The following is a 12,275-nucleotide window of genomic DNA, read 5'->3' as shown; positions in this document are numbered from 1 at the left end:
AGAAATCATTCTAATAAGATGATTTACTGCTCAAGAAACATTTCTGATTATTATCAATGTTGAAAACAGTTGTGCTGCTTCATATTTTTTTGGAAACTGTTACTTTTTCCCCATGATTCTAGATTTATTTATTTATTAAGACATATTTTAACTACTACTATGTAAAAGGAATACTGCTGTAAAAAAAGCACCATATTTGTTTGAAGTGTTTGCAAACCAAATTTGATTGAACTTTTGTTCATATAGTAGTACTTTTAAATGAAAAAGTGCACAATACACTACTTTTGAATTCATTAATGAATTTTGTGCATAGAGAAACCATGCGATTATCGTGATTAAAAATTTGAATCATTGCCTAGCACTAATGTATACAGTATATATAGTCATTTGTTGGATGACTAGAGGACCATAGTGACCCATCCCTAAACCGCAACAGCTCAATTAAAAACACAACCACAGCAGTAGAGCGAGAGGTCGGGCACTTCAGATGAAACCCACACCACATCAAAAAGTGTTTGTTTATGAGAAGAAGCCAGTCTGCTTCCCACGGCCAAATCCTCACGCACTTATCATAGTTCACTGATCTCGGACTGGGAAACTTCCTGTCATGGCCATGTTTACACATTGGCATTTCCTCAGGTTCTCGCTGCTGTTCTGGGGCGTCTCTCTGGACCGAAGCCCCCTGAGACTCGGGGGCCGGACAGATAGTGAAGAGCGACTGCTGGCATGTAAACTCAATCACACACCTAGAAGTCCAGAGACTCGAGCAGCTCTCTTCTCTGAGGGTAAAAAGCAGCCTGGCTATTATTCAAGTCAGTTCTGGATCGATGCAGCCCAAGTCTATCTGCTTCACATCCGCTTATTGGAGTACATGCCGCTATCTCAGCTGAAGATCACACTGAGACTAAGTGCCTCCGGTTCTGCAAATGAACTGAGCAAATGTATCCGGTTAAAGGGATAATTCACCCCTAAGTGAATATTCTGTCATCATTCATTCAACCTTCTGCCGTTCCAAACCTGTACATTGAGGAATGCTCAAGATTTTTTAAAGAACCTTCGCTTTTATACGAGTTTACAATAACAACAGAATGTCCAAAAAGCAGCAGAAAAGCCCAAAACATTATTCTACACAACTCATTTGCTATATTTCTAATGCTCAAATGCCACACAACAACAATCATAAAACAACAGTCCCCATTATTTATTGAAAATTTTGCCCTCTGCTGCAGTTTTCTACATTTATTTTACATTCTGCATATTTGAAATGGTGCATCAACAACGTCAAACATGGTGCAACACATTTTAAACGATAAATGAACAAAATTTGAAATCTTCAGTAGACTATACATAAATAATGGGTTCATTTTAAAGTTGCTTTACTCATAAAAGCTACTGCAGAATGTGTGGAATATTATGGAAGCTCATTTCTGCAACATAAGAAAAAAATTAATGCTTTGTTAAATCCTAATTATGATGTAAAAAATCTAAATGATCAGATACTAAGTAAGAATGATGAGATGAAAAATTGAGATACTAAATCAGAATTATGAGATAAAAATTTAATTATGAGATACTAAGTCATAATTAGGGCAAAAAATTATTGTTAATGATAGTCATAATTTTGACGTGTATAATAAACATCTTTAATTTTAAATATTTTTAAAATTTTGATGTTTTTATCTCATAATTTCAACTTTATCTAATAATAATAATGCCTTTCAATTATTATTATTATTATTTATTTTTTGGTCATAATCAACATTTTTATTGCAGTTTCAACTGGTCATAATTATCACTTTTTATCTCATAATTTTCATAATTTCAACTTGATTTCACAATAATACCTCTAATTTAAACCCATATTAGGTTGTTAATCCATAATTATGACTATTTTATCTCAGTCTTAATTTTGACGTTTTAAACTCATATTTATACCTTTATCTCAACTTAAACTTGTCATAATTATGAAACTGCAATGGAAATTCATAATAATGACAAGTTTAAGTTGAAATTATGACATTAAAAGTCATAATTATGCCATAATGTTGATTTTTAGCTCATAATCACGACTTAACATGTCATAATTATGATTTACCAAAACAAACTTGTAGTTTTTTCTTAAGTGGTGAAAATGGTTTTCCGTAGAATATGGTGCACATTTTATGGTGTCATTTTTGAAGTTTAACAGACATACTGAAAGTGACCATGCACTGTCGGTTTAAGGTGTAAAGATGCACAATTACTATTTTTGTTCCAAGGAAGACAGAAAGACATACAAACTTTTTGGGCAGTGAACTATTCCTTTAATGCTAGCTATGCAAGAAACCGGCACATAGAGCCATTAGCCAAGCGGATTTCAGAGTCTTTTACAGGTTTGCATCATTCATCAGTTCAACAGGGTGAGATTGATTTTATAAAGTGCTTAATTAAAAGAATCAGCAGGATCTATAAGCTGAAAGGTTTTTACACTTTGTCCTGCATATGACTCCTAATCACCAAACAGCACAAAGAGGATCGCTCTAAAAATCCTGCTAAAGTTATGATCCATGCTAAGTCACTAAAAAGCATTACAACATCAAACTTACCTCGTCCTCCATGACTAAAATTTCAGTTAGAGCAGAGATAAAGCAAGTGACCAGCACAAATCTGAACCCATACAACCAAAACGTCAATATCACTGGTGGTAATAAATCAGCGGAGCGAGGCGGGGGAGCGCTGAAAACTCCCTGCTGCAGTGTGGGTAATGCTCAATCCTCAGGACTAATGGCCCCGTTTCAAAAAGCAGCATTTATTTAGTGTGTGTGGTGAATGCGGGGCGGAGGGAGTCATTTAGATATGTCCCAAAGTGGCCAATTTGTTCTGTAATGCGCTGTCACGCTGGACAAACTTAGACATATTTTTACACTAACCGGACGTTCGATAGGAATGCGATACAAAAACAAACTGAATAAATAGCAGGTCGCCATTATTTTGGCTAGAAATCAATGTGCACACAAATGCACATGCATCAATAATACACAACCAATAAAGATGTTTTATAAAGAGACAGGGGTGTGACGTCAAATCTTACTTATGACCCTCCTCTTGTGGCAAGACAGACATTTTTAGAGTGGGATTTTCCAGGCATTAAGAGGCTGAAAACACACAAACACACAGGCTGCGTTTTTCAAAATATTATCAGGGATGGAACTCAATAGTGTGATTGTTAAATCGTTATTCTCAGTATGAAGTCAATTTCTAGATGCCATACTAACTAAATTGCAAAAATCCAAAATCATTATCAACAAAAATATTAAACACTTACAAAAATAATAAAAATAACAAAAGCATCAAAAGCACAAGCACAGCATATTAGAATGATTTCTGAAGGATCATGTGACACTGAAGACTGAGTCATGATTCTTTAAATTCAGCTTTGATTAAAGGAATTAATTGAATTTCATAATATATTCAAATAGAAAACAGTTATTTGAAATTGCAATAATATTTAGCAATATTGAATGCAGTAAGTTATCATGGCACTTGAAATCAAATCCTGTGTTCACTAACTGTCACTAACTTCTCCACTCGACTATCACATCAGACAGCAGTGGTGGCCACCAGCATCAGCATGAAGCAGCTCAGCTGTGACGGAGCAAAACTTCCACTGGGAAACACAGGACTTTGCTAGGGCAAGTGGCTGCCTAACTGCCTGCAACATCTTCACAAATCCACACACACACACACACAAACACGTTTACATGAGATTACATGTGCATCAAGTCCAGAGACTGGGGAACAGCTGCAGTCTCATTTCAGACTACAGCACCTGTCTATATTAAACAACAAAAGTGGGCCAGCTCTCTCCTCACAGCGCACAGCCCACAGCTGCTGCTATTTCAGACAACTGCCATTCACAGCAATCCACAGCAGACGATTTCCACGCTCCACGGAATGTGGAAAGCAAATCTGGGAATCTCGCTTCATGGTTTCTCCCATTAGGGAAACCTCTGTGATTTCCACCAGCACTTCAGATGATCGCATGCGATTATGAACTGTGTTTGAGGGACACGTCTCATTGAAGCTGCTGATAAGTGCATGATTACATACAATTCATTTCAATTCATTTGTCAATTGCTTAGCAAATTATATTGCATACTGTTTATTCCGTAATCATTTGTTTATGAATGCAAACAAGATATCTAGACTTACAGAAATAGTTCATCCAAAAAGGAAAATTGTCTTTTTTTTTGTTAGCAACTTATTCAAGTCTTAAGATTTTTGATCATTTTGGTGAAGAAAAGACCATCGTTAGGTTTAATTAAAGTGACATCAATTTTTTTTTTTTTTATAAAACCATTTTTGTCCTTTTGGGACAATAATTGTGTAGGTTTGGGCACATAAACTCTCCATTCACGTTTCAAGAAAAAAAAAGTATATAAAACACAATTTTCAGAAACATAAAAAGATTTTTAGGTTTTAAAGTGTTTAAAAATATTTTGTAAAAAATGTATGAAAAGTATGGTTGTAATTACTTATGTTATTTATATATTCAATTGCAATAGGAATAAAACCCAATCAAACCTATTGGGACAGATGTAGTCACTACAAACTGTTAATATATGCAAAACAGCTTCATGAATATTCTGCAAAAACTCTCATTTTGTGTTTCATGAAAATAATAATGACAAAATAACGACAGTTCTGATTTTCAACTCAATTTTTCATATATATATAAACAAATTTGTGTCAAAGTATAAAAAAGTATGGTAATTCATAATTTAAAAATGTATACATTTAATTGCAGCAATAAAATATATATAAACATTTTATTATAATATTTAAAAAATACTTAAAAAAAAAACACTTGCACATATATAAATTAACACCTACCCAACATCTCAGCCTCCAACAACATGAGCTCAAGTCCATCTTTAGTCCAGAGTCTAGAGTGTTTTCACAAACAGGTCAAAAGTGGCACTATTCAGCAGCGTCCAGCATCCAGTTTGCTCGATTGCTAACACAGAAACTGACGCCAGTCATTGTACGATCTATACGGTGAGGTATAGATATGTCGCAGAACAACAAACACAAACACGCATGAAAGCTAAATATTACAGCAGTCTGGGTGAGCTTCAACAGGGCAAACCTCTTTCCTCCAGCAAATCTAATTTAGAGGGAAATAGACTTCTCTTTGTGCACTCATGTGGGGCAGAGAGTCCATGTGGAGGGAGAAAAAAAAGAGGCAGAGTGAGAGAGAGAGAAACAGAGAGATCAGTGTGCCACTGGAGGGTGTGTCTGGGTGTGAGATAGGAGCAAAGGGAACAGCCAGCTGTTGCCCTCAATAAAGAACTCAAGAGGACTGTCAGCAGATACATGCCAGCTTCCCACAATAAATAATATGTGTGTGCAAGACACAATCAGGCCCGCTTTACTGTGCAACTTTACAAAGAGCAAGATAGCATCGTAAAGGTGATTCTTCTTAAGTTTTTCTTTCTTTTATCCTAATGTAGACTATAAGTAAGTAAGTTCGTTCAACAGTGTAGTCACTGTGACTCCGTTACTGTGGTTGTTTAAGCCCGACTACACTGACACAGCAAAACAAACTCAACCAATGAAATAAGTTTGGGGTGTGGCTATCTATTTTTGTGACCAATAGCAAGGCAGAGAGCAGATTTTCGTTTTTTGCACTTCAGTCAGTTTTATAGATTTTACTTGGGTGAAATGCAATGGAATTTTAAGAACATTTTAGTTGATGAGAAGTGCGAAATTAAACAAAATATTTATATTTTTTCATATTGAATTAAACATGCATCAACATTTAACTAAAACAATGTGTAAAACGTTGTTGTACTACAAATGACCATTAAGAAAAAGCCATTAATTTTGCAATTCTGAATGACACGCTTCATCTTTACGTGCATTTTCACCCCACAGCTTTTTGATGTCATCAGTTTGATCCGTCTTTTTGATAAAGCGTTACTTTGATCTCAGTCTAGGTCATTTGGTTAAGTGTGACAGTTTTCAGAATTCTGATCTGTTTGGCAAATATATATATATATATATATATATATATATATATATATATATATAAATATGAAGAGTTCATTTCCAAAAAGCAATTAAGTTTTTAACAATTCTCAAAAATCATGTTTTTCATTTTGCATTCCAGTTAATCTCAATCAAATTGCAGTTGGGTTATTTTGATAAGGTAAAAAAATTACTAAAAATTACAGCTAACTAACACAATAAAACACAATAAAAACATTATTACATAATAAAAACTTGATTTTAAAAATGTCAAAAAGAGTTTTTGCAAATAAACTCATATATGTGTGTGTGTGTGTGTGTGTGTGTGTGTGTGTGTGTGTGTGTGTGTGTGTGTGTTTGTATTTTTAAAATCAATTTCATGCAAAAGTAAAGTAACTCTTAAGAAGTATAAGATTATTTTAAAAAATGTATAATACTCATTGCATCCATAATCATGCTGTCGTGCCTCCTTCTACACACCTGCACTGACGGGTTCAGCTTCCTTCCCATGAACTCTGACACCTTACATGCTGAAAGAAGAGAGAGACAATGTCAGAGTCCAGAAGAAAGATTAATGCTTGATACAGGACATGTGTAGGAAGAGGAAGTGGAGGGAATGAGAGAGAAAGCAGATGGATATAAAGATCCTCTATTTTGTGAAAGAATTACAGAAAACCATGCCAAAAGGAGGAGAAAACCTTTCAAATGTGAAGAGCGGTTTGTCGGTATGCACAGGAAGTATCTCAGGAGGAAACAGGAAGTCTGGCTGAGTCTCCTGAAAAGTGGCATGGAATGGCTGTGAGAAGTGTGTGCATTTTTTCCCATTACAGTTGAATTTCTGTCAGCAAATGCTTTAGCGAGGCTTTCACCCTCCCGTTCCAGGTTTCCTATAGCAGGAAGAGCTGCTCGGCTCTGGAGCTATTCTTGAAGAGGGATTTCTCTTTCTCTTCTGCCCTTCCTGCCTCCACAGTCTTCCTGTATAACAGCATCGCACCGCTCGGTGAATGCCTGCGGGATTAGGATCTGTATGACATTTATTAAAGCCATGAAAAACAAGTTTCAAAAAGTACAAACCAGGCCGAGTTTATAATCTAAAAGAGTTGTTCATGTTCTAACGAGAGAGTGATCTGCAGTGATTCAAGGTCAAAAACCAGGCCAAAACACGATAATAAAAAATGTATCAAAAGAACTGAGCAGGAATGTCAAGGCTTGATATTCCTGTCAAACACACCTGTAAGACTTTCAGTGCAGCTCAGGTTATTGACTGAAGCTACTGAAAAAAAGAAAGAAATGCTACTTACGAATGGGAATCGTAAAGAATATAATGATTTTGTTTTTCTAACGATTCCGCTAGAGATTCTTAGAACTTCTGAGAATGAAATAATTGGTGAGGGAAAAAAATAAATGCAACTCCATTACAAAAGATGACATTATTTTAATAAACAATTTTAAAACAATTATTTTTAAGATGCACCATATACAATTTTATAATCCACCTTCTAACTACACATGATCATATCAACAACCACTCAATGGCAGGTCTTAAAGAACATCACATATTAAGTTGTGCATAAGTATAATGAGACCAATTACCCAAACTAGACTGAGCTGGACATCAAATAGAAGAATCTGTGAACAAAAATGTATTGAATCGCTTAAGGAGGCCTTTATTAACCCCCGGAGCATGTGCAGCAATTTTTATGATGGATAATTATAATAATAAAATAGTTATATTTGATCATATATGGAGATTACAATACAATATTACAATATGACACTAAAACCGCCAGTAGGTGGCGCCAAGTCCCTTAATGAGTGATTCACTGAATCGTTCATTCAAGATATTTGTTTAAACAGCTGATTCATTTAGAAACAAATCAAGTGGTTTTCTTTATGAATAGATTGTTTAATCATTGACTCAAATGATTTGTTTAAAAACAGATTCATTCAGGAATGAAACACTGCAGTGTTGCTCAGAGATGCACACGTTGTGTTCCAGTTTCGTTAGAGAAACTAGATTTGTTGGTCAAACTGAAAAGAAAAAAAAATCATATTTTGAATCTAAAATGTAACGCACTAAATATTGTTGCATAAAAAATAATATCACATTTGCCAGGGAAACCACTTCACTCTGCCATTCCAAAAGCACCTCCTATTTGCAGAGAATCTATTTGCATATTCAAAAAGCCCATCTATAGTTTTTGTTCATATCAATGCGAAAGTCCATTCATATAACCGTTTTAAATTAATAGAATAATTTATACTTCTGACTCATCCCTTCTCTTAAAAAAATTGGTTTAAAAAACCAAAATATAAACTTAAAATCATATAACATATTAATATTATACCAAAACACATAACCCAACCCTAAACAAAGTCATTTTACAGTTTAATATGTTACCAAAGACATTGCCCTACCCTGCTCATACAGATCTTTAAAAAAAAACTTAAAAAGTCTTAAATCTCATTTGAAAAATCCTGCTGACAGATGTAGCTTTGTACACTGCCAGCTTCTTTTTGATCAGCATATTAGTATTCATGGCAGGGGACTCTCTCAACTTGTTAAATTTTACAGTTTGTCAATTGATATAAGATTTTGTAGGCTTTGCATACACATGTGCAACCACTGAAAGCCTGAAACCCCATAAACCACACCTCATATTTAAGGTGAATTAGTTTTTGTTGTTATAAAAAATTGCATTTAATAGTTTATGCTTCATGCATCAACTAGTCATCTTGACCAAACTATAAAAGTGTAATATATGTGCATGCCTCTGTAAGTTCATATAGTACTTGAGATTGTCAAGTATGATTTCATGAAAACATCTACACACAAGAACAGAGATACCTTATGATCCTACCAGCTATTTTTCTCATTTCAGCAGCAGCTGGCACGCTGGGCACAGAAGTAGACATGTGTGATCTGAAAGTCAGAGACAGGAGCACTGGATAACCTCGGAGGTAGACGTCAACAATGACGACATCAGTAAACTTTGTCGGCAGGTTGCAAGGTGGACGTTTTAACATCAAAGATCCTAGAGCCACAAGAGAAACGCTGAACATCATCTCTGCGATAGGAATTCATACCTGATATCCCTCGGGTGATATCAGCCACCATCCTTCTGCTAATCTTAACAAACATCTATGAAAACCACTATGAAAAGATCATATACTTATCAGCTGTTTACAAAAAAAAATAAAAATAAATAAAAATTGCCTCCGTCCTTCAGGGTGAAACAGCACATCTTTTACACACAGATTCATCAGATGCTGCCAGTCAAACAAGACCAAAAAAAACAACAGTCATGTTGACATTATGAGATGGTACAGATGATGCCGCCTTGTGATGATTTCAGTAAAATTAAAAACCTATTTTAGGATTTTATAGGGAAATTATTAAATTAAATAAATTAATAATAATAATTCCATAATAAAATATTATGAATATAATACATATAATAATTATAATATTAATAATAATATAAATACATTTAATAAATTTGATATTGCACACTTATGTTAATACTGCACAATTATGTTATACAATAAAAAATTTACACAAATAACAGAATAATTTAATAAATTATATAACTTAAATTAAATTTTAAATCAATAAATTAGATGATTATTTTTTATTATGTAAGTATATAATTAAATACTATTGTATTTTTACATTTGATAAAGAAATTTGTATAAATAAATGTATATATTTGTATAAATATATACAAGAAACAAACAAAAAAATATTGTTTAGTACAAGCAGTATGACTTATTAAATGTGGGGAATATATTTTATATTTAGAAAAATGGCATCAGGCTGGTTTGTGCCCCGGGGCCATACAAGACCATAATTCATTCTTGCTTTTCACAACCACATGACAAAATTCAGTTTTCTAGAGTTTGCTTCAAGTTGATGTAACTGGAAAAGCAATAATGTGTGGTTTGTGGCTTTTAGTCCACGTCTTCTAGTTCTGAGGTCAAAGCCATGCGAGCGAAATCATTCTTAAGCAGATTTACACATATAAAATGTAGTTTCTTTCTTTTAAATATCAATGCACTCAAGGGCATATGCAAATTTTCATCTAATCAAATGCTTTCTAGAATGAGAATACATAAGCAAACAGCCAATCACAATTCACTGTCAAAAATACAGGCGGGACGATCCTTTAACTTCTTGCTTCAACAGTAATAATCCTTGCGTTCCATTAGGAAGGGCTCATCCCTATGCCCTAATCCTCCGGAGTGAGAGCTTCGAAGGGTTGAAGGGTGTAGGGGACCAAGCAACTGTTTCTTGAAGTGCCCTTCTGCGTCATCATCACGTGCCCACACGGAGGCGCCGTTATCATGCAAAGAATGTGTCCATCAGTTGTACCCTTCAAAATCCTTCATTCCGAAGGGCCCTTTGAAGTGGCCAGTTTTGAGTACTTCGGTTTGGAACGACCCTTCAATATGGCGGCCATAATTGTTTTCACTCCAAAGTGCCTTCGAAGGGCGATATTTCCCATTTGGAATGCACCGTATGTCAACACACCAAATGGTTTCATGAGGCCTTTAAGATATATAACAAAAGCAAAACTTTATTTAAAAGCACCTAGACTTGGCGCTCTGTTCTTTAAGCCACTCCATCAGTACTTTCGCACCTGCGCGACTGCCATGCCATCGCAAATACACAGAATGTGATCTTCAATTTGCATAAGAATCCAGAGCTCTGAATAATATTAATCATGTCTGCCAATCCTCAGCGCTGCAATTATGCCATGCTGTTTATTTAGTGTGACTGGAATCCATCAAGTCATTAGCATAGCAGACGAGCGCGCTCTGTAATTAGTTTATGACAATGAGACGCCACAAACCTCGAAACAGATCAATTTGAGTAATGTGTAATGTCATTAAGAGGAAAACACTGGTTGCTACGAGAAACCCATATGCTTTTTAAAACAAGGCCTATTCATCATGGTAATTTTGTCATTGTTTTACTTAAGGTGACACTATTTGCATCTGGCACCTGTTTGACGATTAGCTCAAGAGCGTTAATTTAAAGAGGAACTCAGGCTTAATGAGGAAAACTGATGAGGTTTCTGTTGCTAGTTACATCACTGGGATCATCAATAATATAATGCACGTGTCAATTTGTACAAAATTAGATGGACTCGCTGGTCAAAAGTGTGACGTCTAATGCTCCAAACCAAGTTTTAAGAAACAAAGCATGCCCATATGGAGGGAATATTTAGTGGTCATCTCATTAAAAAGTTGGCGGTAAGTAAAAAGCCTTTTGCCAAGACCTCTGGGCTGGTGTGTGCATCTATTCAGACTCGGAAATGAAACAGATGAGCTTGTTAGCACAGATGAAAACACCCACTAATGAAGACTGGTCCAGTCCAAAGGCAAACATTACACGCACAAACCAGAAAAGCTTGCAGAACATGGTGGAATTGAGTCGTCTATGTCAGATCTCTACTAGTTTTGCTTCACGACCAAGATTTTAGACCAAGACCAAGAAATGACCCAACACTAGGGCTGGGTATTTGCAAATATTTCACTAATCGATTCAATTACGATTCAGTTTGATATAGATTAGTTTGGATATGTATCAGGTACAGTTCATGTAAATTTCTCCTAAGGAAAACAATCTCTGTACAGAACCTATACAGGAAATCAGTAAGTACTATAATATAATCAGGTTTCTTAACCTGTTAGAATAAGTCTGTCATGAAATCAAATAGCCACCGTTTAAATGCTTATATTTTAGTAATGAATTGGAATAGAAACATACAATGGGCGAAATATTTATTTGATCCCCTGCTGATTTTGGTGATGATTTAGGGGCTCCGGCGACTGCCCAATACCAACATGAAATACGCTCAGGACAGTTGATGGGCCACTGCTGCGCATCGTCACGAAAGCTTATGATTTGTACCTGTTTTTAAGCTTTGCCAATTAGCCAATTAGTTAGCATTGTCTTATTTTCTATCAAAATGCAATAGTTTTATTGGACGTACAACCTTTGACTTCAACACCACCCTTTTAAAAGACTTTGAAAACACCAGTGCTGTTAAATCAAGTGGTGCACAGAGGCACTGACCTTGCTTAAATGTTAATTATGAGAAAATTACTATGTCGGAGACGAGGGAATCTTTATGAACAGCTTTCTGAACTCTGTCTTTAATCAGGTGTTCCCGCTGCCGCAAGAGGCACATCTGCGCTTTAAAATCCAGTTTGGGGGTTTTCAGCTTGAAGGAGTTTTACGGTCTCGTAATTGCACCGCT

At 35.3% G+C, this 12,275-nt stretch overlaps 1 protein-coding gene across 6 annotated transcripts in view; it reads right to left on the bottom strand.

The window, feature by feature from the left end:
* The window catches only part of LOC109093063 (type II inositol 3,4-bisphosphate 4-phosphatase), a 577,378-nt gene that overhangs the window by 117,213 nt on the left and 447,890 nt on the right, over positions 1-12,275 (bottom strand). For 2 of the 6 annotated variants that reach the window (XM_042762586.1, XM_042762578.1), the window contains exon 1: positions 6,490-6,507. The exons of 1 other annotated variant lie outside the window; for it this stretch is intronic. Coding sequence is in view for 2 of the 5 variants with exons in the window: in XM_042762599.1 (XP_042618533.1) it covers positions 4,873-4,911 (39 nt within the window). In the remaining 3 variants the exon portion in view is untranslated. Of the gene's footprint in view, positions 1-2,585; positions 2,962-4,872; positions 5,209-6,489; positions 6,509-12,275 lie in introns of those variants that run through there. 3 more of the 6 variants (XM_042762595.1, XM_042762599.1, XM_042762606.1) reach the window with 3 other exon arrangements.

The sequence above is a fragment of the Cyprinus carpio genome, chromosome A1 (assembly GCF_018340385.1).
Source record: "Cyprinus carpio isolate SPL01 chromosome A1, ASM1834038v1, whole genome shotgun sequence".
In the NCBI taxonomy this organism is placed as follows: domain Eukaryota; kingdom Metazoa; phylum Chordata; class Actinopteri; order Cypriniformes; family Cyprinidae; genus Cyprinus; species Cyprinus carpio.
Note: the sequence above shows the minus strand (reverse complement) of the source record. Positions and strands in the feature narration are given on the sequence as shown.